The sequence below is a fragment of the Pleurodeles waltl genome, chromosome 9 (assembly GCF_031143425.1).
Source record: "Pleurodeles waltl isolate 20211129_DDA chromosome 9, aPleWal1.hap1.20221129, whole genome shotgun sequence".
Lineage (NCBI taxonomy): Eukaryota > Metazoa > Chordata > Amphibia > Caudata > Salamandridae > Pleurodeles > Pleurodeles waltl.
The window spans coordinates 558,779,470-558,805,093 of record NC_090448.1 but is presented as its reverse complement, the minus strand read 5'-3'; the positions used below and the strand labels follow the sequence as shown (position 1 = coordinate 558,805,093).

The following is a 25,624-nucleotide window of genomic DNA, read 5'->3' as shown; positions in this document are numbered from 1 at the left end:
GCTACATGCATTACTTATAATTAAAACAATCTGGTTATTAAATGGCACTCAGTTTTCCAAAATGTACACAGCATCTTTATGTTTTAACCATAATTAAAATCTATTTTTGTACTTGGAATGACAGGCAGGAAAATCAAAGGTTGTACAAATCTATCACATCACCCTCACCATAAAGACTGCTCTGGCCCCTAATCCAGCCTGCACCAGCATTATTATTTACAATGCCATTGGGATCAGCAACATCTGACTACATGAGTAACATAAGCAATCAGCTCCAGTGGTTCTTGGTGCACCTGTAACTATTAGGCAACCATTGCCCCAGAGATGAAGAAGTGCAAAAAGGGAAAAAAACAAGGCTTTAGGCCTTCTCCGTCTATGCACCCAGGATCTGCAGTGACATTCTGACATCCACGAAGACAGCCAAACCCTACTCCAATTTAAAAACAAGTTAAGGACACATCTCTATAAAGAACACTACATGGCAGCAAAGTCATGCTCTACTTCCAGGCTAAGAAGCTAACTACCCCTCCACTATGTGGTTGATTGTCTTTGACCTAGTTCAGCTCTCTGCTGCATTTTGGCAGGATTTTAACTCACATGCCTGGGAGACAAAAGCTAGCTAGATCGTACAGGATCATAGAGCAGTTACAACTTAACTACATAGAGCTTAAAAGATAAAATAGGTTTACACTGGGTACCTGTAGGAGCCTGGCCTGGCTTGTAGTGGGTACCAGAGGTACTTACACCGTGTGCCAGGTCCAGCTATCCCTTATTAGTGTAGAAGAGGTGTTTCAATCAGCTTAGGCTGATAGAAGGTAGCTATGGCAATGCAGCTTAGGCTGAACTAGGAGACATGTAAAGCTCCTATGATACCACTGGTGTCATATGCACAATATCATAAGACAACACAATACACAGAAGTACTAAAAATAAAGGTACTTTATTTTTATGACAATATGCCAAAAGTATCTCAGTGAGTACCCTCAGTATGAGGATAAGTTATATACACAGGATATATGTACACAAACCAAAATTATGCAGGTAATAGCAAGAAAAGTAATGCAAGCAGTGTAAAATTACAGTAGATTGCAATAGGAGCACATAGGTATAGGGGCAACAAAAACCACATACTCCAAAAGTGGAATACGAACCACGAATGGACCCCAAACCTATGTGAGCTTGTAGAGGGTCACTGGGACTGTAAGAAAACAGTGAGGGTTAGAAAAATAGCCCACCCCAAGACCCTGAAAGGTAGGTGTAAAGTGCACCTACTACCCCCAGACAGCACAGAAGTCGTGATAGGGGGATTCTGCAGGAAGAACAAACGCCAGCAATGCAACAACAGTGGATTTCTGGACCTGAGTACCTGTAAGACAAGGGGACCAAGTCCAATAGTCGCAACAGTGTCGAGAGTGGGCAGGAGCCCAGGAAATGCCAGCTGACGGTGCAAGGAAGCTGCCACCGGATGGAAGAAGCTTAGAGTTCTGCAAGAAAGAAGAGAGCTAGGAACTTCTCCTTTGGAGGACGGATGTCCACGTCGCGATGAAGCTTGCAGAGGAGTTCCCACGCAGAAAGACTGCAAACAAGCCTTGCTAGCTGCAAGGGTCGTGGTAGAGGTTTTTGGGTGCTGCTGTGGGCCAGGAGGGACCAGGATGTTCCCACTTGGAGGAGGAGACAGAGGGGGCACCCAGCAAGTCAGGGAGCGCTTACAGAAGCAGGCAGCACCCACAGAAGTACCTGAACAGGCACTTGGAAGAAGAGTGAACCGGAGTCCACGCGAAGTCACAAAAGGGAGTCCCATAACGCCGGAGGACAACTCAGAAGGTTGTGCACTGTAGGTTAGAGTGTCGGGGACCAGGCTTGGCTGTGCACTAAGGAAATCCTGGAAGAGTGCACAGGAGCCGGAGCAGCTGCAAATCACGTGGTACCCAGCAATGCAGTCTAGCATGGGAAGGCAAGGACTTACCTCCACCAAACTTTGACTGAAGAGTCACTGGACTGTGGGAGTCACTTGGACAGAGTTTCTGAGTTCCAGGGACCACGCTCGTCGTGCTGAGAGGGGACCCAGAGGGCCAGTGATGCAGTCTTTTGGTGCCTGCGGTTGCAGGGGGAAGATTCCGTCGACCCACGGGAGATTTCTTCAGAGCTCCTGGTGCAGAGAGGAGGCAGGCTACCCCCAGAGCATGCACCACCTGGAAACAGTCGAGAAAGCTGGCAGGATGAAGCGATACAAGGTTGCTAGTAGTCGTCTTGCTGCTTTGTTGCGGTTTTGCAGGCGTCCTGAGCAGTCAGTGGTCGATCCTTTGGCAGAAGGTGAAGAGGGAGATGCAGAGGAACTCTGATGAGCTCTTGCATTCGTTATCTGAAGAATTCCCCAAACCAGAGACCCTAAATAGCCAGAAAAGGAGGTTTGGCTACCAAGGAAGGAGGATTGGCTACCAAGAGAGGTAAGAGCCTATCAGAAGGAGCCTCTGACATCACCTTCTGGCACTGGCCACTCAGAGCAGTCCAGTGTGCCACAAACACCTCTGTTTCCAAGATGGCAGAGGTCTGGGACACACTGGAGGAGCTCTGGGCACCTCCCCTGGGAGGTGCAGGTCAGGGAAGTGGTCACTCCCCTTTCCTTTGTCCAGTTTCGCGCCAGAGCAGGGCTGGGGGATCCCTAAACCGGTGTAGACTGGCTTATGCAGAGATGGGCACCATCTGTGCCCATCAAAGTATTTCCAGAGGCTGGGGGAGGCTACTCCTCCCCAACCTTCACACCTATTTCCAAAGGGAGAGAGTGTTACACCCTCTCTCAGAGGAAGTCCTTTGTTCTGCCTTCCTGGGCCAACAATATAATATACAACTTGCAGAGCTTTCATCAAGGAATCCTACAATATATTCAGCAGACACACAGAATTTGTATATGCTTTGACCACAATCTTGTTTATGGGGGCACTGAACTTCTGCCTAGGCCTTAATCACCATTGTGTAGAATAATCTGACAATGTGCCTAACTCTACCTGGGCCACTCCAACATATAGAATATTCTGCACTTTGACTGTTGCTTCAAGGGACTCTTCCATGCTGGATCAGGGTGCTACTGAAACACAACATATCTGTCGCTTCTGGGGCACCTCCATCTCCCCCATACAGGGTACTCTACACATTGCACTCACCTCTGACTTGGTCTCTCTTTATAAATCAGACGATTCCATCTACACAATACAATTTATCTGCTGGGGTAAAGCCACTTCTATCATGTAGGATATTCTATACCATGTGTCTTTGCTTTGACTTCCATGTATATCATACAGGATATTCTAAACACACAAGGCATCCTTCTCCCCCTCAGCTTCAGTGAGACCCAAAATGCAAGCTGTGAGCACCTTTAAGCACCTCTAGTATTTTCTGAAGTTGGCCCTCATTGAAATATTGGATTTTTAACTGACTATATGCATTTATGGCACCCTCTGCTATTGAAAGGGACTCTAGGTACTCCAGAGCCCCAGACTTTAAATCAGTTTATGAAAAAAGTATTTACTAAGCTGGGAAAGGTGTGCTTCCTAGAGTAGAAAGAAGATGCTTGCAAACAGATGGGAGTATTAGTAATGCCTTTTGGGTGAGAATGAGAGATATATAGATGCTATGCTCACTTGGGTTTTATCAGGCAGGTAATCTTAAGCACAAACAGCAGTGGTAATATTTTAAACTTCCCTTTGTGAACAATATTAAAACTAAAAATCTTGGTGCTTGCTTTAATGCTAAAATACTACTACTAAAATTCCTTCTAAATTGGAGTAGTAGCAGCGTTGTGTATTTGTTTAACATTATGTTTTGCCTTATCTCTTTTTTCTTTATACAGTCATCATTAAAAGGGCAGCAAAACGATTAAATGTAATGTTGAATTACAATACATTTTTCCTAACTTCAAGCATCCCAAAAGGCACAGTTCATCTGATGCGTGTTTGGAAAAATATGAAGACCATAAAATAGCATATTGGTCCAGTGTCAAAACTCATATGGTTTACCAGTTGTGGAGTGGTGTTGCCTTTCATCCTTCTGAGGACAAACATGCAGTCTTAAGTAAAAAGTATTGCACACTCTTCATCTTCTGCCAATACACACACACTGTAAAACTTCTTCCACACCCTCTCCCATTAACTTGCAGCAGGCACATGCCATCTCTTATTTTTTTTTGATGGACTTCATCCAGAGGTCAAAGTGGGCGGGGTCAAAGGGGCACAATTTTGATCTATGAAAAACCGCTCCCCAAAACTGTCCCGGGAATGTTAATTCTGATAGTTTAAATGCTTTAGCTGAAGTATCATTCAGTGAGTCTTCTGTGCTGTGAAACCAAAGCCAGAAGGCAGCTAAACAAGACTTCCTGCCAGGGTGTCTGTTGCCTGAAAGAAACGCAAATGTGCACAAGGAGTTAATCTGCAAATGTAAATGGTAATCTCCAACTGTAAAAGATCTTTGGGAGCAGTACTGCCGTTATTGGATCCAATGACTCAAAGCTTTGTGGTGACAAAAATGTATTTTTTGTGGTAGTGCAAAGAGATAACAACCGAGCAGTGAAGTGCAAGCTTTTAATTGTAATTGTATTTATATGGCGGATACTACCCCATAGGAGGTGTTGAAGGGACAGTTATAAAATAAAAAATGGTGTTACGTACAGCTTGGATATTACTAAAATCTATATTTTGGAAACCCAATTTTATCTTAAACTTTTTAGGCATTTTGTAGCAGCTTATACTGTGTGCAATGCAAGTTTAAAATAATGACTTTCATATTCACAGTTCTTTCTGTCACAGGCTAAGACCTTACAGCATTAAAAATAGACAAGCCACAATTCTCCACTGCAACAACCAAGATTTAATTCTCTTGCTCAGTGGTCACAAGCAGACCTCTGCAGTGGATGAACTAATACAGGCTTCATAATGTACTATAGTGCTTTTTCCAATGAGTAACATTTATTTTATTATTTTTCATTTAAGTTGCATGTCTTTTTAAATGTAGCTACCTGACAGTAAAGGAGCAAAAAACGTACAGAATATTTTGGTATTTATGCTACATGTTTGACCCCTCCCACACGCGTACTGACTCCAAACCCATTGCATGGAGCATCTCAGTTCCCATACTTTTATTACTGAACTTCAACCGCTGATTTCATCCCACTCTTTCAAACTACGACTCTGTTTCATTACAAGTCTTCTCCGCGATTCTTCTTTGCAACAAGCACAGAAACCCTTGCTGACAGCCTATCAGAAGCCAGGATGGGACTTGGGTTGGCCCTTTTTTCCCCTCTCTATTCAGCCTTCTCATAGGACGTGTGGCTGCTTAGCTCAAAACATGCCACCCCCCAAACTGGCCCCTATCTTTAGACCACCTGCGCTGAGCAAAGCATGTGCGGCATGTCTATGGAACTGTGAGTGTGTGAGAGGGCTGCAGTATAAAGCACCCCTCATACAATCACAATCAAATTGACCCCGTCAGTGACTCCCACGCTTGTGCTGCTGACATGTGCACTTTGAGATGTCAACACTCTGTCGCGAAAACTAATCACCTGAATAAAACTGAACAGATTTGTCAGTTCAGGTGTTTACATTTTCTGCCACTCAAAGCTGTTAGACACAGCTTCTCTTTATGTCCCTTCTGAGTTAGTAGGGGTGGCGCTTTAGCACCCCTTAAGCACTAGCCGCCACTGTAGGGGTTAATGGAGTTGTAAAGCAATCCAGACAAAAAAATATTTGATTTGCCGAGCTAGGGCTAAATACAATGGGTAACCTGATGGTGGAATTTCCTTCACTCTAGGGATAGGCAGAGCACTATGATGCAGCTTACAGAACCAATATGCAAAACAGAGAGAGAGGGGCAATGGGTAATTCCCCTAGTAAGTACTCATGTTTTACTTTAAATGAGAGCTTGATCTCAATGGCGGTCAGTAGGGAGCTGTGGAGTGTTACAGGGTGCTTTCGAGCTGGCAGCCTCAGAGATCTGCCAACCACACCACCCGAAAGTGTCATCCTATGCAGCAGAGCACATCCAATGCCTTGGGTCCAGCTCATGAACTTCCAGTAACGCCCCTGAAGGAGCATTTTGACACATGCAAAAGGGAATACAGATTAGGGACGCTAAAACCCTTTGAACGCCTAATACGGGAAAAGTAGGCAGAGGGCATGATGAGGATATACTGAGGGGGTAGCGAGGGAGTCAGGGCATGGCTGGGGTGCCGACACAGTGAGGAGAGAGGGTTGAAGAGCAGGGAGAGGGAGTGCAGCTGAGGGTGAAAGAAGAAAGACAGGAGAAGACTGGGATGATAGGAAAAGGACGAGGAGAAGATGGACAGCGATGACGAAGAGAAAGGAAGAATGAAAGGGGATAGGGAGGCCAAGGAGAAGATTGGGAAGGGATGAAAGCAGGACAAGAAGACAGAGCGGTGGCAGGGAGAAGGAAGGGCTGGGGAGTAGAACAGTGGAAGAAGAGTGTGAACGAAGATATAGAAGGTGGGGGTAACAATGAAAATGTAGGAAGTGCATAGAAGGAATAGGAAGGGTAGAGAGAGTATGGGGAGAGAGATAGTTAATATGAGAAAAAAATAGGAATCTTAGGAAGGGCAAGGTGAGGATTTAGCATGTGAAGGAAGATAGTGAACTCTTGGGTAACAGGATGGGACAGGAAGTGAATGGAATTGCAGGGATGATGTAAAGGACAGGGAAAAAGATATAAAGGGTACTTAGGGGTTAGGGTGGGTGGGAGAAGGAAAGAGAGCAAACAGGTGAAGAATTGCATAAAAAGAATAAGAGGGCATGAAGGGGGCAGAGAGTGTATGTAACATACATGGCAATGGTCGGAAAAGAGAAAATAATAGGGTGTTGGTGAGAGGGTGGTGAGGTACGGGGGGATATGGAATTCAAGGAGATGACATGGAGTTCAGGGAAAGCGCATGAAGGGCCGGGACAGAAACGGAAAATCTAGGTTCGGGCTGGGGGTTATGTGGAAGGCCAGGAGAGAATAGATAAGGCTGGGACATGATAGCCGTAAAAGGGAAAAAAATAGGGAGGGCGGGTAGAGAAGCGCAAGGACAATAACAGTATAGAGAGGACAGGAGAGGATGAGGCTACACATGGGAAGAGAAGGGGAGAGGAGAACAGGTAGAGAATGAGGGGAAGGAAAGGATATGGAGGGCGAAAAGAGAACATAGATAAGACAGACTGCAGGTACGGTGCATGGATGGAAGAGAGGATGCAGGTATGCGAAGTAGCAAAGTACATGAAAAGAATAGCGAGGGTAGGGTATGGACAGGTGAGAAGACAGGCTGCATGTCAGAATATCAGCTACAGAAGCATTGTGTTACAAGAATGTTTCTGCAATATCGACAGCTCAAATATCATGGATATACACACACATTAAGTACAGTTTTACTGTTCGTAGCTCTCATTTTCATCCTTGTGGATATTTATATGCCATCGAGGTACATACATGTGGAGTCAAGTACAGTACACATTGAAGTACCTATCTACACTTCCCTTGAGGAATATTTTGGTTGTTGAATATATTCACTATAAACGTTTTGTAACACAATATAGAAAACTCACTATTATATTCCAGTACAACACTTGACATGGTAATATGGAAAGTTGAAAGAGGATACTTAGGGCCTGATGTAAAGTTTGGCGGATAGAATACTCTATCGCTGACGTGTCAGATAGCCTGTCGATGTATTGCAAGTGCATTACAGTGTATGGTACGTGTAATTCGATGGATGGGCTATCCACCACATTAATGACGGAGTAACTTGTCGTCCAAACCCTAAATCAAGCCTTAAATGCGAAGAGAGCAGGGAGAAAGATTATGGAGAGGGAAAGTGGGATAAGTGCACACCTAGTCCAAGAAAGGTACAGAAAAAGAAGCAAGAATATGCAGTGGGAAAAAAGAGAGGGGAGGTGGGTCAACCGGAGAGACCACTCATTAACTACATAGAGAGCACAGAGGGCAAGAAAAGCAAGCAAACTCTTTCCTAAAACTTATAAATTCAAAAATGATAAATGGCATCAAATATCATATACTGAAATCAGTCCCCAGGTCAGATATTGATCTGTTTAGAAATCAGCAACTTTAAATCTTATAGCACAAGGCAATTAACAGCATTACGCAGCCATTGTTATATGACAGGCACATCTATTAGGAAGTGGCCTCTGTGGGTCTGGACAGTTTTTCTCCAAGGTTTGTCACCACATTAAAGCACTGCTCCATCACATTTTACGGTTGTCTTTGTTAGTAGATTATCCATTTGATCAGTTGTTGTGTAGTTTGGTCCGTCAGTGATTCCGAATATGAACCCTCCTCCTCCTGAGCAGCCGCACCCTTTAAGTTGCTATAGGCTGTCTTCAGGGTGAATTGCAAATCCTGGCATTTTCTGGCTGACACCTCTCCTTTTAGGTAAAATATAAATTGAAGAAATGTAGATTGGATATTTTTGGATTTCAGGGAAAAGCCATTATTGGTGCCTCAGGCGGGCATGCATGCAATGTGGACAGAATGTGTTTGTACTGTCGATCGACTCTGGGGAGGGTTTTGCATGTGTGTGGATTTCAATTGTGGATGATTTTTATTAACTGAAATAAGTGTACTTTCTTACTTTACCCTTTAAGTGCCCACTCTTAAGAAGACACCTCCATTTGCAGTGGTCTCCATTAAAAAGTTGAACTACCTGATCAATAATGTCCATTAAACAGCAGTGAACATTGAGCAGTTGCCTCCAATAAGCAGTTGTACCACTAGGGCAGTCATCTCCCAAAAACTGCACCTCCCATGTTCCATGGCAGGCATTTCCACTGAGCTGTCATTTCCCTATGCCAACTTTGCCCCCTGTTATGCCACCCCCATTGAGTGTTAGCATGAGTTAGCAGGTGCATCCTTTAGCATCTATGCCTCTGAAATGGCTGTTCCTTGAATTACCATTCCCCTGCCCTCAGCAGGCATCTCCATTAAGCAGCTCTTATAAAAATATTTAAAGTTTTTTTGTTATTATTATTATGGTCAACTGAATAGATCATTTGCATGATTATTCGTTAGAGGTGTTTAATAAGTATTGTGATTGGATGTGAATATTGATCTTCCAACTGTATTGCATACACAAAAGTATATTTCAGAAAATTTAAAAATGAAAGAAGCTATTTCCATTAGTGCCGAATCTCCTTTAGGGGTGTTCCCTTTAGTTTTTCCACGTTTCAGAAGTGTTTCCATGAACCAGCCATCACAGTGAAATCATGTTTCCTCCCTAATCTTCTTTTTCTTCTCTTTTCTTTTCACAGACCAACAAGGCATCTGCGAAGGGTGACTACCATGAAGCCAGCACTGCATCACGCCAGACTTTCTTCATGGCTGTCCTATCCATTGTCTTGGGCACCTGCACATACATTGGTGCTATTGTGGCACTCATCGCTTATTTGTCCAATAAGGTGCCCACCTAACAGAGACTGCCAAGGAGAAGAACACTTGTTAGGACATGTGTGCTACAACTACAGAGGTCTCGCTCTCCCAATGTGCTCTTTGCTTTTTCAAGAGACAGGCATCGAGCATAATACTTGTGGCTCTCGCTCAGAGAGGGCGGTGAAAGATAAATACTCAAAAAGAAAAGGGAGCAGCAAGGGCAATGCAGAAAATTTCAATGCTACTGGTTGGTCACTTCAAAATGATAAAGCGCAGTCAGAGGAAGGGACATCAGCACGAGTCAAGAATGGTTGTTTAGAACATGCCTGAGGGTTTACAACTGAAAAGTACACAGATGCACCTATAAATGGACCCACACATGTTTTCACTGAGCTATTGTCAGATTGTAATGCCACTTCAAAATTCTTTTAAACTCTTTCTAACAAAGTTCTGCCCACTTTCTCTAACTTGCCTACTGCTTCTTTTCCTGGACCATTAATGAGCTTTAAAAGCTCAGAACCAGTACAATTGTCCATGAGTGACGCTTACCTGGAGCCATGGCACCATCACCCTTACATCTACATCAATGGTCTGGCTTCTTGTTCTCTTTAAAAGTTCCTCACTGAGTGTGTGGCACGAGTGCACAATGATACTCTCCCCAGATCTGCAACTGGAAAGGTCTGAACTAATTCTGCTTGCAGACCCACCCTCCTACAGCATCAATACACCTCGCATGGCCAGGATGAGTTTATTCCCCTGCTGATATCACAGCCAATGAGATGTGGAGCCTTCTCTGAACCGTTTTTTATATGAAAAAACCTTTGCCTCATTGGTAAAAAGACATAAATGTTGACCAGGAATTCCACATTTCCAAAGATCTCTTAATAAACCTTATGCAAAATTAATGGGATTTTTCAGTAACAAGTTAAACCCTAATTGGAATGGAACAGATGAGATGGACAGGTTGGCTGAAGCAAGAGAACGGCCCTTCCAAATGCTGGTGGCAAACTTGTTGTTGACAGAAATCTATGATCCATATCAGAAGAAGGGAATATATGCTCCAAAAGCTAAATTGTCAATTGTGGATCAAGAAGGCCCAGGATTTCTTTCTAACATGTTATTCAGATTTATCCGATCAATTTCAATGGAGCTGTTGTCAGTAGGCAGATTTCATGATCTTCTTCGGCCTCCCTCTGCAAAACTGGGAGCACTTATAAACTATCTAAACATTATAAATGGTCACTACTTAAATTACTGGATAGTTACCCCAGTGGCTAGGAAAAAGTTACACGAATGAAACACCAGTAAAATTGAGCTACGTTTAGGGGGGTTTGCGAAGTTGTAATTTTTTTATTTTTTTATGTCTCAGCTTTTTTCTTAACATTCATTCATTGTGGACTTCACACAGTTTAGGAAAACTAAAAAACAAATAGGAGGATGCGCATGAACATCAATTCACCAAAATGCTAGGGGTAGCGGAAGGGACATCACATGCCCTTTGACCTTCAATGTCACACACATATGCACTCTCCGACATACACACATTTACATTTACCCACACACTCTCTCTCACATAAACACACACTCACCCGCAAGCATGCACACAACTTACATTTAAAATCACATTTATTTTACTTACCTCTGCTGCAAGGAAAGGCTGTATTCCAGCAAATTGTACCGTATTTTATATTGTATAATGAAACATTGTTCATTGTTCCTTTAATGGAAACGTCGAAAGAAAACAGAGTGGAGCCCCAACCAACGTCCATAAGGATGAGCTGCCACTGTATTCCTGGCACTGATTTTGATACTTCTGAGGCCAGGGGTCGCCAAGATAGTGCCAAGGGTTGGAAAGGGCAAGCCAGGGGTCGCAACTGCAACCCAGGGTGACCCCTAAATTACGTCCATGGCATGAGCACGGGTCTTCCACTAAAAATACATTTCAGCAAGGGAAAAAAATAGAGAAAAAATATTAGCTAACTACAGGTCATGCAAAAGCGTTTTTGTGAGAAAATTGTATAGTGAAAACGAATTTAATGCAGAAATCTTCTGCTGTTAGCATGGGTGGGAGAAGTTGGTGAACACCAGTAATTATTCCAAAATGGCCCATATCCGAGGTTTACTAGGTTCACTGAATTTTGGAAATCAAAGTTTAAAGCATCGTCCTTACCTAGTTAAACTATTGCCGTCGGCGTTTTGTCTCCCCTTTCTAATGGTTTTCTGTATAGAGGGAAGGGTTAAGTCATAAAATCTTCTCCCATAGAGGCATTCCGTTAATAAATAAATGGCGCCCCTTAAATCCCTCTTCAAGCTGGCGCTCCCTCTTTCCCTGCATATTTCAAGCCTTGATGCTGCATAGACAGTGGCAGAGTAGTCTAGGGAGATAATTCAAAAGCTGCCTCGAAACCATTGTGGTGGCACTTTGCAAATTGTGCCGAAAAAGAAAAAAATATGTGTACAACACGCTATGTCTTGCAGACCAAAAAATATACAATTATATTGTACGCCTGATTTCACACCGTGCCAGGCAAGATTGTACCAAAGTTCGAAATTCTTTCAGCTTAAACTTATTTAATTACAATCTGGGGTACTTGTTCCATGTGTGTATTGCCAGGGCGCTAATAATTAAAAGTCTACTCCTTTTCAAAGTGGAATAGTGAAGGCCACGGATTTGTGATTAATAAAATCAAAAAATGTTTGGAACTGAGAGCTCAATTTCAATTTTAGATACTTAGAGAATTTTTGTATATATTTTATTGGTCTAACCAAGAATTGAATGCTAACTTGTTATGAAGCATAAACTTTCAAAGTCTCTAAGATTTGCCAGATGGCCATTACAAAACGAACTTGAAAAACTTTTTTCACAGACAAGAAAAACGTGCATGTGCTCCAAGAGCCATGAAAAGAAGAGGAAGTACACCTGCATTAAGGAAACGCAACAGGGACCATACAACGTTGAGTAGAACTGGATACTAAAGTTGGCAGATACAGGCCTTATGGTAACCATGAGCTCCATCCTCCCCACTGATCAGCCTTCCTGAAGTCCAGCATGTGTTTTTTTTTTATCTCCCTGTACAGTAAATCCAAGACTTTCTTTATAAACATTTTAGTCACTCTTCCTCCTTCCGGAACTAGGCTCGATGACTGAACTGTGTGCACTTTTTGTAGTGGAGCTTGGCTCCAGGACTCAACTGGTTCTGTTTGTACAGTGTATCTGATAGAAGGATTTCATGGAATTGGACTGGAACTCCAAACCCGGAATAAATCATGGAATGCATCCCAAGCCTTGGTCTATTTTCACTCGCTATCTGGCAAGAGTACACGTGACACAAATGTGTTTTTTTTCGTGGCCACTTGATGAGTGCTTGAGTCGTTTAGCATGTTTATATGGTGTGTATGTAATCTTTCCTATGTGTGTTAGGATTTGTTTGTGTGTGGGTATGCATATGTGTACCTGCATGCATGTGCAGCTGCAGCATGCCTATCTGTCAATCAGTTCTGCTAAATGTGTGTGCCAGAATCAAAATGGTGTCTTTGCGAGCCATTTTCCTGTCGGTGAATATGTGCCCTTGACAGGAGTGAATGATATTTCAAGAACTTGCAGCTTTAACTGACCTTGTATACCCATTGCCAAGCGTTCAAACATTGAAGGTGATAGGGAAAGGTCCCAGCACGGTGGGACTGGCCTACAGAGCAATCAGGCAGTGCCCAATGGCTGGTCTGACAGTGTGTGGCCGCTTTGTTAGCAGTTTGTGGGCCTGTTTTATGGATAGATGGGTTGTTTTTTTACTATTGATTTCCCTGATCTTAACACAAGCACTGGCTGCAGCTGGCACAAATGAATGCAGTCTTCCATTCCTTGCAAAATACACATACAGCGTGTCTTTACAAATTCAAAACTGGGCTGATTTGCAAATGTGGGCCACTTATGTAGCATCTGGTTTGGTAACAAGGGCCAGTTTTATTCTGGTTCCTGGGCCGATTTTAGGTCCAAGTCCAACACTGGGTCCCAGGATCAATGTTCCTAGATGTGTAGTTTTTTCTTTTACGTGCAACACCTCTGTGAAACTTATTGTGTCCCAGAGTTAAAGCATTTCAAGATAGTAATGCATAAATCTAATAATAGTATAGTGCTGTGCAGTGTGATTATCTAAACATTGATTGATTTCTAACGTTTGATGCCCAATTAGCATTTCATGAGTTTAGTGAGTTTTGATTTATTCGTTGACTCCTCTTGTGAGACTTCCGATGTGGCCTCACACCCACAAACTCGCCCTAGGCTAGACGTATCCTGTTGTTCTGCAGTTCTTCACTTGCCTTTATTTTTCAGTAGTTGTTTTAATTTCTCAGCTACACGTATTTTGTCTATGGTGTAATGTTTCATTTCTTCAGATACAGTTCAATTTCATTTTGTACCTGTCCTTCAACGTGTCCACATTGCCACTTAATGGCCTTCAAACGTGGTTCAACAACTAAAATTAACATTTTCCTTTCATATTTAGAGCAAAGGGGAATGTTTTCTGTTCACCTGACTGGCCGATTTGCCTCAGCAGCGGTCACTACTAAGCATGCTTGTGGGACTGAGGAGCACCTATAGAATAAGAGGGTGTGGTTCAGTGAAACTAGGTTGAAGGACATTGGTGTCCAGGTGTGCTGCTAGTGCTGCTGATGTTGCCAGCAGTGCCAGTACTGGCTGCTGAATCCAGCTCACCTGTCCTCCATTTGGTCATCATCTCGTCTGTGCTAGGTTCTGTGCTCCCATCCCGAGCCGAAGGATTTGAAAGATGCTCATGGATAGCTGAGGTAAAAAGGCATTTTGTGGAGCAGAAAAGTCGCAGGCGCAAGTGTTTCCCCAGCAGAAATGGGGGAAACAAAGGTGCCAAGAGGTCTATCGAGAGGATTTGTTGATTAGCACAGGCTAAGGAATGGCCTTCAAGTTATGGGGATTTGGACTGTGTGGTCTGAAGTGTGAAGAATGGAGCAATGACGTGGCGGGACCGGCTGATAGTGGGGTGACTTGCGACTTAAATATCGCTAACTGAACTTGCTCAATTTTCCACCAATAACCAAATCACAGAGCAATTGCTGGTAAAATGCGGAACATGATACATTGGGAAAGTGTACTAAGCTCTTCATGCCTGTATTGCAGTGCTGCTATTTACTCACTCAAAATGTAATGTTTTGTATTGCTGCTCTACAGGGAAAAGATATGCATTAAGCACATAGTAAAGAAAGTAAAATGAGCTTCAGTACATGAAGACAATAATGAAATAGAAACTAAGGGCCTGATTTATACTTTTTTAGTTCTGTATTTGGTCATTTTTTTACGTAAAAGTGGCACGAATGTACAAAATATAATGGAACTTTGTAAATTTGCACTGCTTTTGTGGCAAAAAATTACGCAAATGAGGCGCTAAAAAAGTATAAATTAGGCCCTATCTACTTTTTTCAAACCAAAACACCTCCTCTACTCCTGGGCCTATAAGGCGACAAACAGGGGAGTACAGATAAGTAAACAGGGCTTCAACAATCTGACAAGAGGTGTAGTAAATAATCCACCCGTCTTTCCACAGGATACAGCTTAGTCTACTGCGAATACGCAGCATCAAACTAAAAAGAAAATCTTGTTTAATATCACAATTGCTAGAAAAATAACTGAGTACTAATCTAGTATACAAATACCTCAAATAGCTTGGGCTACATCCAAAGATAAAAGGAAATGTTGACGACAGAATACAAGAAGAGAAAAGAAATAGAACTCAGGCAAATTTTTAGGTGTGGGAACACATGAAAGCTACTGAGGGTAATGTAGTTACCGAACTAAAAGCCTGGTTAATGCAGAAAAATTGAACACTATGGAGTTTGTGAGAAAATCAGAAATTGATAACATTCCAAATACAGAACTAATAACATTTGAGATTTGATGACCAATGAAGATACTGCCGGTGATAAACAGGTGAAAGACGGCCAACATATTATTCCACAGTTAAAGCTATCTGAGAGCGGTATGTCTTTAATCATTGCATTAGGCACCTCTTCCTATACTGGTAACACTATGATGGTATTGTGAAATGTCATGTTAAAGATTGAGGCTTTTTTCCAGAAATCATACAGGGAAATCTAGAATACTGACACTACTACCCTCCCATTTAATGCTCAATAACTGCCTCCTAGCTCTGTATTTTGGGTTTCTTAACTGATGAATCTGAGATGCGCTCTATGAAACTCACAAAACTAGGGTGTGCATAACCAACAACTTGTCAGTTACCTGGAGATGGTTTGAAGATGTGGCCATGTTATTGTCACTTATATTTAGATAAGATCTAAAACCTAGCAATATCTCTCGGGAGGATGAAAGAGATAAAAAAAATGCTTGCAAAATTCGAACAGTGCAATGTGAGACAGCTTCATATAGGATGAAAGAGATTCAGTCAATTCTATTATCTGTTTTAACATTACCGACAGGTGGAGAAACAAACTAATGTCCTGTGATCAACAGAATTTACATTATTTGATTTTCAATTATGCAACAGCACTGAAAGGAAAGCATTAAATGAGATGGAAGGAAGCGCATTGAAATGCATGGCTATAGAAAACAAAAACAGGATTCAAAGGTATAATCAAGTCACTGAAACTGATAAAAATGTATTTAGTACTTATATTTGCTGTTGATATGTGTTATTGTGTGTCAAAAAGGATACAATTAGGGATTTCATTTATTAAGGCTAAACTAAGAGATATGTTGTCACGTGTATGAGCTGGTCATTTATATTTGTGAACCATGTTCCTGTCTGGTATTTACCCATGTTTTTTAGGTCTCACCTGTAGACAGATTTTGCTGTCTGTTGTTGAAGAGGTATTGTTTCTAAGAAATTCTAACATGTTAATATAGTGATTAACCCTTTGCTCTTGCCTGGAGGGTTTCTTGGTCCATCTCATTTTCTTGCTTCTTAAGTGATGGCTTTTCTCCCTATTCTTCCTTTGTCTCGCCTCTGGAGCATCTGTTCTTTACTATGTTTAGATTGGATGACTTGTGTCCTTCTGGCTTACTTTCAGGAAACTATTTTTTTATTTTCTTTTAGCACTCCATGGCAGTGCATGTTTTCTTACTGTCTCCCGTGTGCTTTTCCCTTCTTCACACCTCTGTCCCTGGGCCCTCCATGTTGCACTCACACTCCAGTTCCCCTTGCTTTTCTGACCCTCCTCATCATGCTCTGCATTGATAATAACCTCCTAAATCACCCCACCCTCTGGTGCTCCCTCATTGTTTGCCACAACCAACATTCCTCTAATCCCTCCACTACTCTCCCTCTGTGTTTTTTAACAGAATTTGATAGAATGTTTTGGACGATCTGCAGGCTTAATTCACTGCTGGGCCGCTCCATTCGACAAAAGCTCTTCCACACTCCTTTTCAGAATAAAAAACACAATGGACGCTGTGTTTTGACATGTGCTCACACATGCATCTAGATCAGAGGTCTCCATCCTTTTCTAGGGTAGTATTAGTAATATTGTATGATCTATCACTCAGACATAAGATTTAAATATATTTAGAAAATCAATTTTTCTTCAAATGTCACCTTATTAGTTGTGAAAACACACACATTTTCATCGCAAAGACACACCTTTCAATTTTAGGATACATGTTTATTTCAACCAAATAAAAGCTTGTAATTTAGGAGGCTGTGCTGCACTCAAGAGAACCACTTACAGGTAGCTAGAGAGCTACTAGTAACTCATGAGCTGCTCGTTGGAGAAGCCTGGTCTAGATACCTGCGTACTTATATGTCATCACACCAGGCAGCCGTAGAGTCATGACACATATGCAAAAATGCGTCATGAGGCATGTGAACATACAAACCGGTGCACTTGTTTTATTTTCAGTTTTGATTAGCATAGTTAATAAAAATAAATTCCATTTATCAATGCTGAACAACTTCAGCAAAAAGCATTGTCGAAGCAAATAGGTCTGCATTGGCAATGTCAAAAGGCAAGACTCTTTGACTTTGAAAATGCTTGTTGGTGAAGTGGTCACCTTTCAATGTTTATTCAGGGAGAATGCAAACCTAGGTCACAGTTATCTAAACAGCTTGTGTCTTCTAAGCTGAAAGAAAATAAAATAGAACTGGTAGGGCGTCAGACCTTCCCGTCTGCATGATAGGAAGGGTTGGTGTAATAAGCTTGGAGAGGAAACAACAATGCAGCATTGTCAGTAAGAGGAATCAAGAATCTCCAAGTTTCACAGCATGTATTCAAAATGGCCATCAACAAATTCTTGTCATGGCTAGAATACAAAAACTCACTGGCAAGGCGATCTCGTGCCTGGATGGCAATCGATTGCTATGTGATCAAAAACCCCAGGCCTATCTAGTCAACACTTTTTCAATTTTTAAGAAGAACAAGTTTATGGCACTGAGGTTCAGGTACTTTCCAAAACCAGAAAATATCCCCAAGTGGTTGAGAATGAGACAAGGAAATACCTGCAGACGTTGTAGATGTTGAAGTAAATCAGTAATTCACATTGTCTGCATTTGCCATGCACTGCCAAAGGAAAGAAAAGCCCTACTGACAGACAATTCAACAATTTAGGAATCCGGTCTTGCAGCATCGCTGGTACTGACGACTTGAGCCCTAAGAACACTACATTGAGGGCATCATTTATGAGGTTTTGGCGCAGGGCAGTGCCGCAAGGATTCTTGCGGCGCTGCCCTGCATTAAAAGAAAAGAGCAGGAATGCACCATATCTATGAGATATGGCACATTCTTATTGTTTTCCCCTGTGCTAGTGCACAATGGGCTGCCATACACCAACCAGGCATCCTTCCACTATCGTGCAAGGGTATCTGGGTTACAGGGATGATTTTGTTTGTGCAGGAAGGGACACCTTTCTGCACAAAAGCAATCACGAGAGGCATTTTCCTCTTTCTATGTGTGCTGCAAAATGCACACACATAGAAAGAGGAAAATCGACTAGAAATAAAGGTATTTTTCCTTGTTGCACCTCCCTTACACCTCCCCATAGGATTTTGACGCATTCACAGCTTTACGGGATCTCATAAATATGGCAATGTGCCAAATGCTATGATTGGTATGTGGGAACACCCACCTTAACGCTCATGGCACGCCTCCGTATGGCAGGGTGAGGCAAGGCATTGACTTGCGCTGCATTGCATCATTCCATATCTACAAGGCCATGAAAAGCCGCTCAGGGTGGCTTCATGTGACCTTTTAGATATTGCTCTGCAGTGTGCGCCGTCAGACCGTCACTATGAAAGGGACATCCCGGCGGCACACAGGTTCTTGTAAATAAGCAACACAAAAGGATGATGGACGGAGTGCTGAACAATGCAAACACTCACCTCCAGTCACAGATCTGGGTTTAATCCATCGTTCTTTTGCTCACCATGCCACCCCGGTTTGGACACAGCCATATGCAAATCAGTCTTGACCCTGTTCCTCATTGTAAATAAGCCCCTGAATGTTCGATTGGTTAACTTTTTAGGTATAGCATCAAAATATAACAGGGTACTTATTATAAACTCCAGAGTCCTTCCATCAGTCACAAATGCCACCACACAAGTCCTCCCACGACCATTGAGCTATGAGAAAGACCACAGGGAGCTGGCCCACTGTGTTCAGACAGTCCGTCAGGAAAAGGATGCACCGACTGAAAATGTAAATATACTGTACAGCCAACCCTGAAAAGAATAGCAGTAATGGAGAAGGGCCTGGCAGCATCTAGGTTGATCTACCTGGCAATGACTTATCCTGCCCGTTTGACTGCTTGTAATCTCGATGAGAAGCTGCAAACAGTTAGGAGCGCACCTGCCTGACATCCCAGCAATTAATCTGCCCCATTGCATCATGGTAGATGTAGTATCTTCAAAAAACGAACTCCATTACTTTTTAAATATTTCACCTTTAAGTAGGTACAGCCTTTACTGTGCATCTCTGGACACATGTGTTTCTGGGTTAGTCCCTTCTTCAGCAGAGAACATATTTGCGGGGTGCTGGGAATGCTGCCATAAATCCCCCGGTTTCAGTACCTCTTTCCTGGCATGCTGGTGCCTGCTCCAGAGCTCGTCAGCCCAGTAGCTCAAGGGAGCCTTTAAAGTCACAAACAGTTAGGAGCGCACCTGCCTGACATCCCAGCAATTAATCTGCCCCATTGCATCATGGTAGATGTAGTATCTTCAAAAAACGAACTCCATTACTTTTTAAATATTTCACCTTTAAGTAGGTACAGCCTTTACTGTGCATCTCTGGACACATGTGTTTCTGGGTTAGTCCCTTCTTCAGCAGAGAACATATTTGCGGGGTGCTGGGAATGCTGCCATAAATCCCCCGGTTTCAGTACCTCTTTCCTGGCATGCTGGTGCCTGCTCCAGAGCTCGTCAGCCCAGTAGCTCAAGGGAGCCTTTAAAGTCACAAACAGTTAGGAGCGCACCTGCCTGACATCCCAGCAATTAATCTGCCCCATTGCATCATGGTAGATGTAGTATCTTCAAAAAACGAACTCCATTACTTTTTAAATATTTCACCTTTAAGTAGGTACAGCCTTTACTGTGCATCTCTGGACACATGTGTTTCTGGGTTAGTCCCTTCTTCAGCAGAGAACATATTTGCGGGGTGCTGGGAATGCTGCCATAAATCCCCCGGTTTCAGTACCTCTTTCCTGGCATGCTGGTGCCTGCTCCAGAGCTCGTCAGCCCAGTAGCTCAAGGGAGCCTTTAAAGTCACAAACAGTTAGGAGCGCACCTGCCTGACATCCCAGCAATTAATCTGCCCCATTGCATCATGGTAGATGTAGTATCTTCAAAAAACGAACTCCATTACTTTTTAAATATTTCACCTTTAAGTAGGTACAGCCTTTACTGTGCATCTCTGGACACATGTGTTTCTGGGTTAGTCCCTTCTTCAGCAGAGAACATATTTGCGGGGTGCTGGGAATGCTGCCATAAATCCCCCGGTTTCAGTACCTCTTTCCTGGCATGCTGGTGCCTGCTCCAGAGCTCGTCAGCCCAGTAGCTCAAGGGAGCCTTTAAAGTCACAAACAGTTAGGAGCGCACCTGCCTGACATCCCAGCAATTAATCTGTCCCATTGCATCATGGTAGATGTAGTATCTTCAAAAAACGAACTCCATTACTTTTTAAATATTTCACCTTTAAGTAGGTACAGCCTTTACTGTGCATCTCTGGACACATGTGTTTCTGGGTTAGTCCCTTCTTCAGCAGAGAACATATTTGCGGGGTGCTGGGAATGCTGCCATAAATCCCCCGGTTTCAGTACCTCTTTCCTGGCATGCTGGTGCCTGCTCCAGAGCTCGTCAGCCCAGTAGCTCAAGGGAGCCTTTAAAGTCACAAACAGTTAGGAGCGCACCTGCCTGACATCCCAGCAATTAATCTGCCCCATTGCATCATGGTAGATGTAGTATCTTCAAAAAACGAACTCCATTACTTTTTAAATATTTGACCTTTAAGTAGGTACAGCCTTTACTGTGCATCTCTGGACACATGTGTTTCTGGGTTAGTCCCTTCTTCAGCAGAGAACATATTTGCGGGGTGCTGGGAATGCTGCCATAAATCCCCCGGTTTCAGTACCTCTTTCCTGGCATGCTGGTGCCTGCTCCAGAGCTCGTCAGCCCAGTAGCTCAAGGGAGCCTTTAAAGTCACAAACAGTTAGGAGCGCACCTGCCTGACATCCCAGCAATTAATCTGCCCCATTGCATCATGGTAGATGTAGTATCTTCAAAAAACGAGGTGCTATTGAGCTATTGGGCTGACGAGCTCTGGAGCAGGCACCAGCAGGCCAGGGAAGAGGTACTGAAACCGGGTGATTTATGGCAGCATTCCCAGCACCCCGCAAATATGTTCTCTGCTGAAGAAGGGACTAACCCAGAAACACATGTGTCCAGAGATGCACAGTAAAGGCTGTACCTACTTAAAGGTGAAATATTTAAAAATTAATGGAGTTCGTTTTTTGAAGATACTACATCTACCATGATGCAATGGGGCAGATTAATTGCTGGGATGTCAGGCAGGTGCGCTCCTAACTGTTTGTGACTTTAAAGGCTCCCTTGAGCTATTGGGCTGACGAGCTCTGGAGCAGGCACCAGCAGGCCAGGGAAGAGGTACTGAAACCGGGTGATTTATGGCAGCATTCCCAGCACCCCGCAAATATGTTCTCTGCTGAAGAAGGGACTAACCCAGAAACACATGTGTCCAGAGATGCACAGTAAAGGCTGTACCTACTTAAAGGTGAAATATTTAAAAATTAATGGAGTTCGTTTTTTGAAGATACTACATCTACCATGATGCAATGGGGCAGATTAATTGCTAAGATGTCAGGCAGGTGCGCTCCTAACTGTTTGTGACTTTAAAGGCTCCCTTGAGCTATTGGGCTGACGAGCTCTGGAGCAGGCACCAGCAGGCCAGGGAAGAGGTACTGAAACCGGGTGATTTATGGCAGCATTCCCAGCACCCCGCAAATATGTTCTCTGCTGAAGAAGGGACTAACCCAGAAACACATGTGTCCAGAGATGCACAGTAAAGGCTGTACCTACTTAAAGGTGAAATATTTAAAAATTAATGGAGTTCGTTTTTTGAAGATACTACATCTACCATGATGCAATGGGGCAGATTAATTGCTGGGATGTCAGGCAGGTGCGCTCCTAACTGTTTGTGACTTTAAAGGCTCCCTTGAGCTATTGGGCTGACGAGCTCTGGAGCAGGCACCAGCAGGCCAGGGAAGAGGTACTGAAACCGGGTGATTTATGGCAGCATTCCCAGCACCCCGCAAATATGTTCTCTGCTGAAGAAGGGACTAACCCAGAAACACATGTGTCCAGAGATGCACAGTAAAGGCTGTACCTACTTAAAGGTGAAATATTTAAAAATTAATGGAGTTCGTTTTTTGAAGATACTACATCTACCATGATGCAATGGGGCAGATTAATTGCTGGGATGTCAGGCAGGTGCGCTCCTAACTGTTTGTGACTTTAAAGGCTCCCTTGAGCTATTGGGCTGACGAGCTCTGGAGCAGGCACCAGCAGGCCAGGGAAGAGGTACTGAAACCGGGTGATTTATGGCAGCATTCCCAGCACCCCGCAAATATGTTCTCTGCTGAAGAAGGGACTAACCCAGAAACACATGTGTCCAGAGATGCACAGTAAAGGCTGTACCTACTTAAAGGTGAAATATTTAAAAATTAATGGAGTTCGTTTTTTGAAGATACTACATCTACCATGATGCAATGGGGCAGATTAATTGCTGGGATGTCAGGCAGGTGCGCTCCTAACTGTTTGTGACTTTAAAGGCTCCCTTGAGCTATTGGGCTGACGAGCTCTGGAGCAGGCACCAGCAGGCCAGGGAAGAGGTACTGAAACCGGGTGATTTATGGCAGCATTCCCAGCACCCCGCAAATATGTTCTCTGCTGAAGAAGGGACTAACCCAGAAACACATGTGTCCAGAGATGCACAGTAAAGGCTGTACCTACTTAAAGGTGAAATATTTAAAAATTAATGGAGTTCGTTTTTTGAAGATACTACATCTACCATGATGCAATGGGGCAGATTAATTGCTGGGATGTCAGGCAGGTGCGCTCCTAACTGTTTGTGACTTTAAAGGCTCCCTTGAGCTATTGGGCTGACGAGCTCTGGAGCAGGCACCAGCAGGCCAGGGAAGAGGTACTGAAACCGGGTGATTTATGGCAGCATTCCCAGCACCCCGCAAATATGTTCTCTGCTGAAGAAGGGACTAACCCAGAAACACATGTGTCCAGAGATGCACAGTAAAGGCTGTACCTACTTAAAGGTGAAATATTTAAAAATTAATGGAGTTCGTTTTTTGAAGATACTACATCTACCATGATGCAATGGGGCAGATTAATTGCTGGGATGTCAGGCAGGTGCACTCCTAACTGTTTGTGACTTTAAAGGCTCCCTTGAGCTATTGGGCTGACGAGCTCTGGAGCAGGCACCAGCAGGCCAGGGAAGAGGTACTGAAACCGGGTGATTTATGGCAGCATTCCCAGCACCCCGCAAATATGTTCTCTGCTGAAGAAGGGACTAACCCAGAAACACATGTGTCCAGAGATGCACAGTAAAGGCTGTACCTACTTAAAGGTGAAATATTTAAAAATTAATGGAGTTCGTTTTTTGAAGATACTACATCTACCATGATGCAATGGGGCAGATTAATTGCTGGGATGTCAGGCAGGTGCGCTCCTAACTGTTTGTGATTTTAAAGGCTCCCTTGAGCTATTGGGCTGACGAGCTCTGGAGCAGGCACCAGCAGGCCAGGGAAGAGGTACTGAAACCGGGTGATTTATGGCAGCATTCCCAGCACCCCGCAAATATGTTCTCTGCTGAAGAAGGGACTAACCCAGAAACACATGTGTCCAGAGATGCACAGTAAAGGCTGTACCTACTTAAAGGTGAAATATTTAAAAATTAATGGAGTTCGTTTTTTGAAGATACTACATCTACCATGATGCAATGGGGCAGATTAATTGCTGGGATGTCAGGCAGGTGCGCTCCTAACTGTTTGTGACTTTAAAGGCTCCCTTGAGCTATTGGGCTGACGAGCTCTGGAGCAGGCACCAGCAGGCCAGGGAAGAGGTACTGAAACCGGGTGATTTATGGCAGCATTCCCAGCACCCCGCAAATATGTTCTCTGCTGAAGAAGGGACTAACCCAGAAACACATGTGTCCAGAGATGCACAGTAAAGGCTGTACCTACTTAAAGGTGAAATATTTAAAAATTAATGGAGTTCGTTTTTTTAAGATACTACATCTACCATGATGCAATGGGGCAGATTAATTGCTGGGATGTCAGGCAGGTGCGCTCCTAACTGTTTGTGACTTTAAAGGCTCCCTTGAGCTATTGGGCTGACGAGCTCTGGAGCAGGCACCAGCAGGCCAGGGAAGAGGTACTGAAACCGGGTGATTTATGGCAGCATTCCCAGCACCCCGCAAATATGTTCTCTGCTGAAGAAGGGACTAACCCAGAAACACATGTGTCCAGAGATGCACAGTAAAGGCTGTACCTACTTAAAGGTGAAATATTTAAAAATTAATGGAGTTCGTTTTTTGAAGATACTACATCTACCATGATGCAATGGGGCAGATTAATTGCTGGGATGTCAGGCAGGTGCGCTCCTAACTGTTTGTGACTTTAAAGGCTCCCTTGAGCTATTGGGCTGACGAGCTCTGGAGCAGGCACCAGCAGGCCAGGGAAGAGGTACTGAAACCGGGTGATTTATGGCAGCATTCCCAGCACCCCGCAAATATGTTCTCTGCTGAAGAAGGGACTAACCCAGAAACACATGTGTCCAGAGATGCACAGTAAAGGCTGTACCTACTTAAAGGTGAAATATTTAAAAATTAATGGAGTTCGTTTTTTGAAGATACTACATCTACCATGATGCAATGGGGCAGATTAATTGCTGGGATGTCAGGCAGGTGCGCTCCTAACTGTTTGTGACTTTAAAGGCTCCCTTGAGCTATTGGGCTGACGAGCTCTGGAGCAGGCACCAGCAGGCCAGGGAAGAGGTACTGAAACCGGGTGATTTATGGCAGCATTCCCAGCACCCCGCAAATATGTTCTCTGCTGAAGAAGGGACTAACCCAGAAACACATGTGTCCAGAGATGCACAGTAAAGGCTGTACCTACTTAAAGGTGAAATATTTAAAAATTAATGGAGTTCGTTTTTTGAAGATACTACATCTACCATGATGCAATGGGGCAGATTAATTGCTGGGATGTCAGGCAGGTGCGCTCCTAACTGTTTGTGACTTTAAAGGCTCCCTTGAGCTATTGGGCTGACGAGCTCTGGAGCAGGCACCAGCAGGCCAGGGAAGAGGTACTGAAACCGGGTGATTTATGGCAGCATTCCCAGCACCCCGCAAATATGTTCTCTGCTGAAGAAGGGACTAACCCAGAAACACATGTGTCCAGAGATGCACAGTAAAGGCTGTACCTACTTAAAGGTGAAATATTTAAAAATTAATGGAGTTCGTTTTTTGAAGATACTACATCTACCATGATGCAATGGGGCAGATTAATTGCTGGGATGTCAGGCAGGTGCGCTCCTAACTGTTTGTGACTTTAAAGGCTCCCTTGAGCTATTGGGCTGACGAGCTCTGGAGCAGGCACCAGCAGGCCAGGGAAGAGGTACTGAAACCGGGTGATTTATGGCAGCAT

The 25,624-nt window shown here is 43.6% G+C and overlaps 1 protein-coding gene across 2 annotated transcripts in view; it reads left to right on the top strand.

Annotated features, from left to right (window-relative positions):
• The window catches only part of TMEM91 (transmembrane protein 91), a 213,677-nt gene extending 200,974 nt beyond the window's left edge, over positions 1–12,703 (top strand). For both annotated transcript variants that reach the window (XM_069207521.1, XM_069207522.1), the window contains exon 4: positions 9,303–12,703. In XM_069207521.1, coding sequence (XP_069063622.1) covers positions 9,303–9,461 — 159 coding nt within the window. In that variant the 3' untranslated portion in view covers positions 9,462–12,703. The remainder of the gene's footprint in view (positions 1–9,302) is intronic.
• Positions 12,704–25,624: the final 12,921 nt, after the last annotated feature.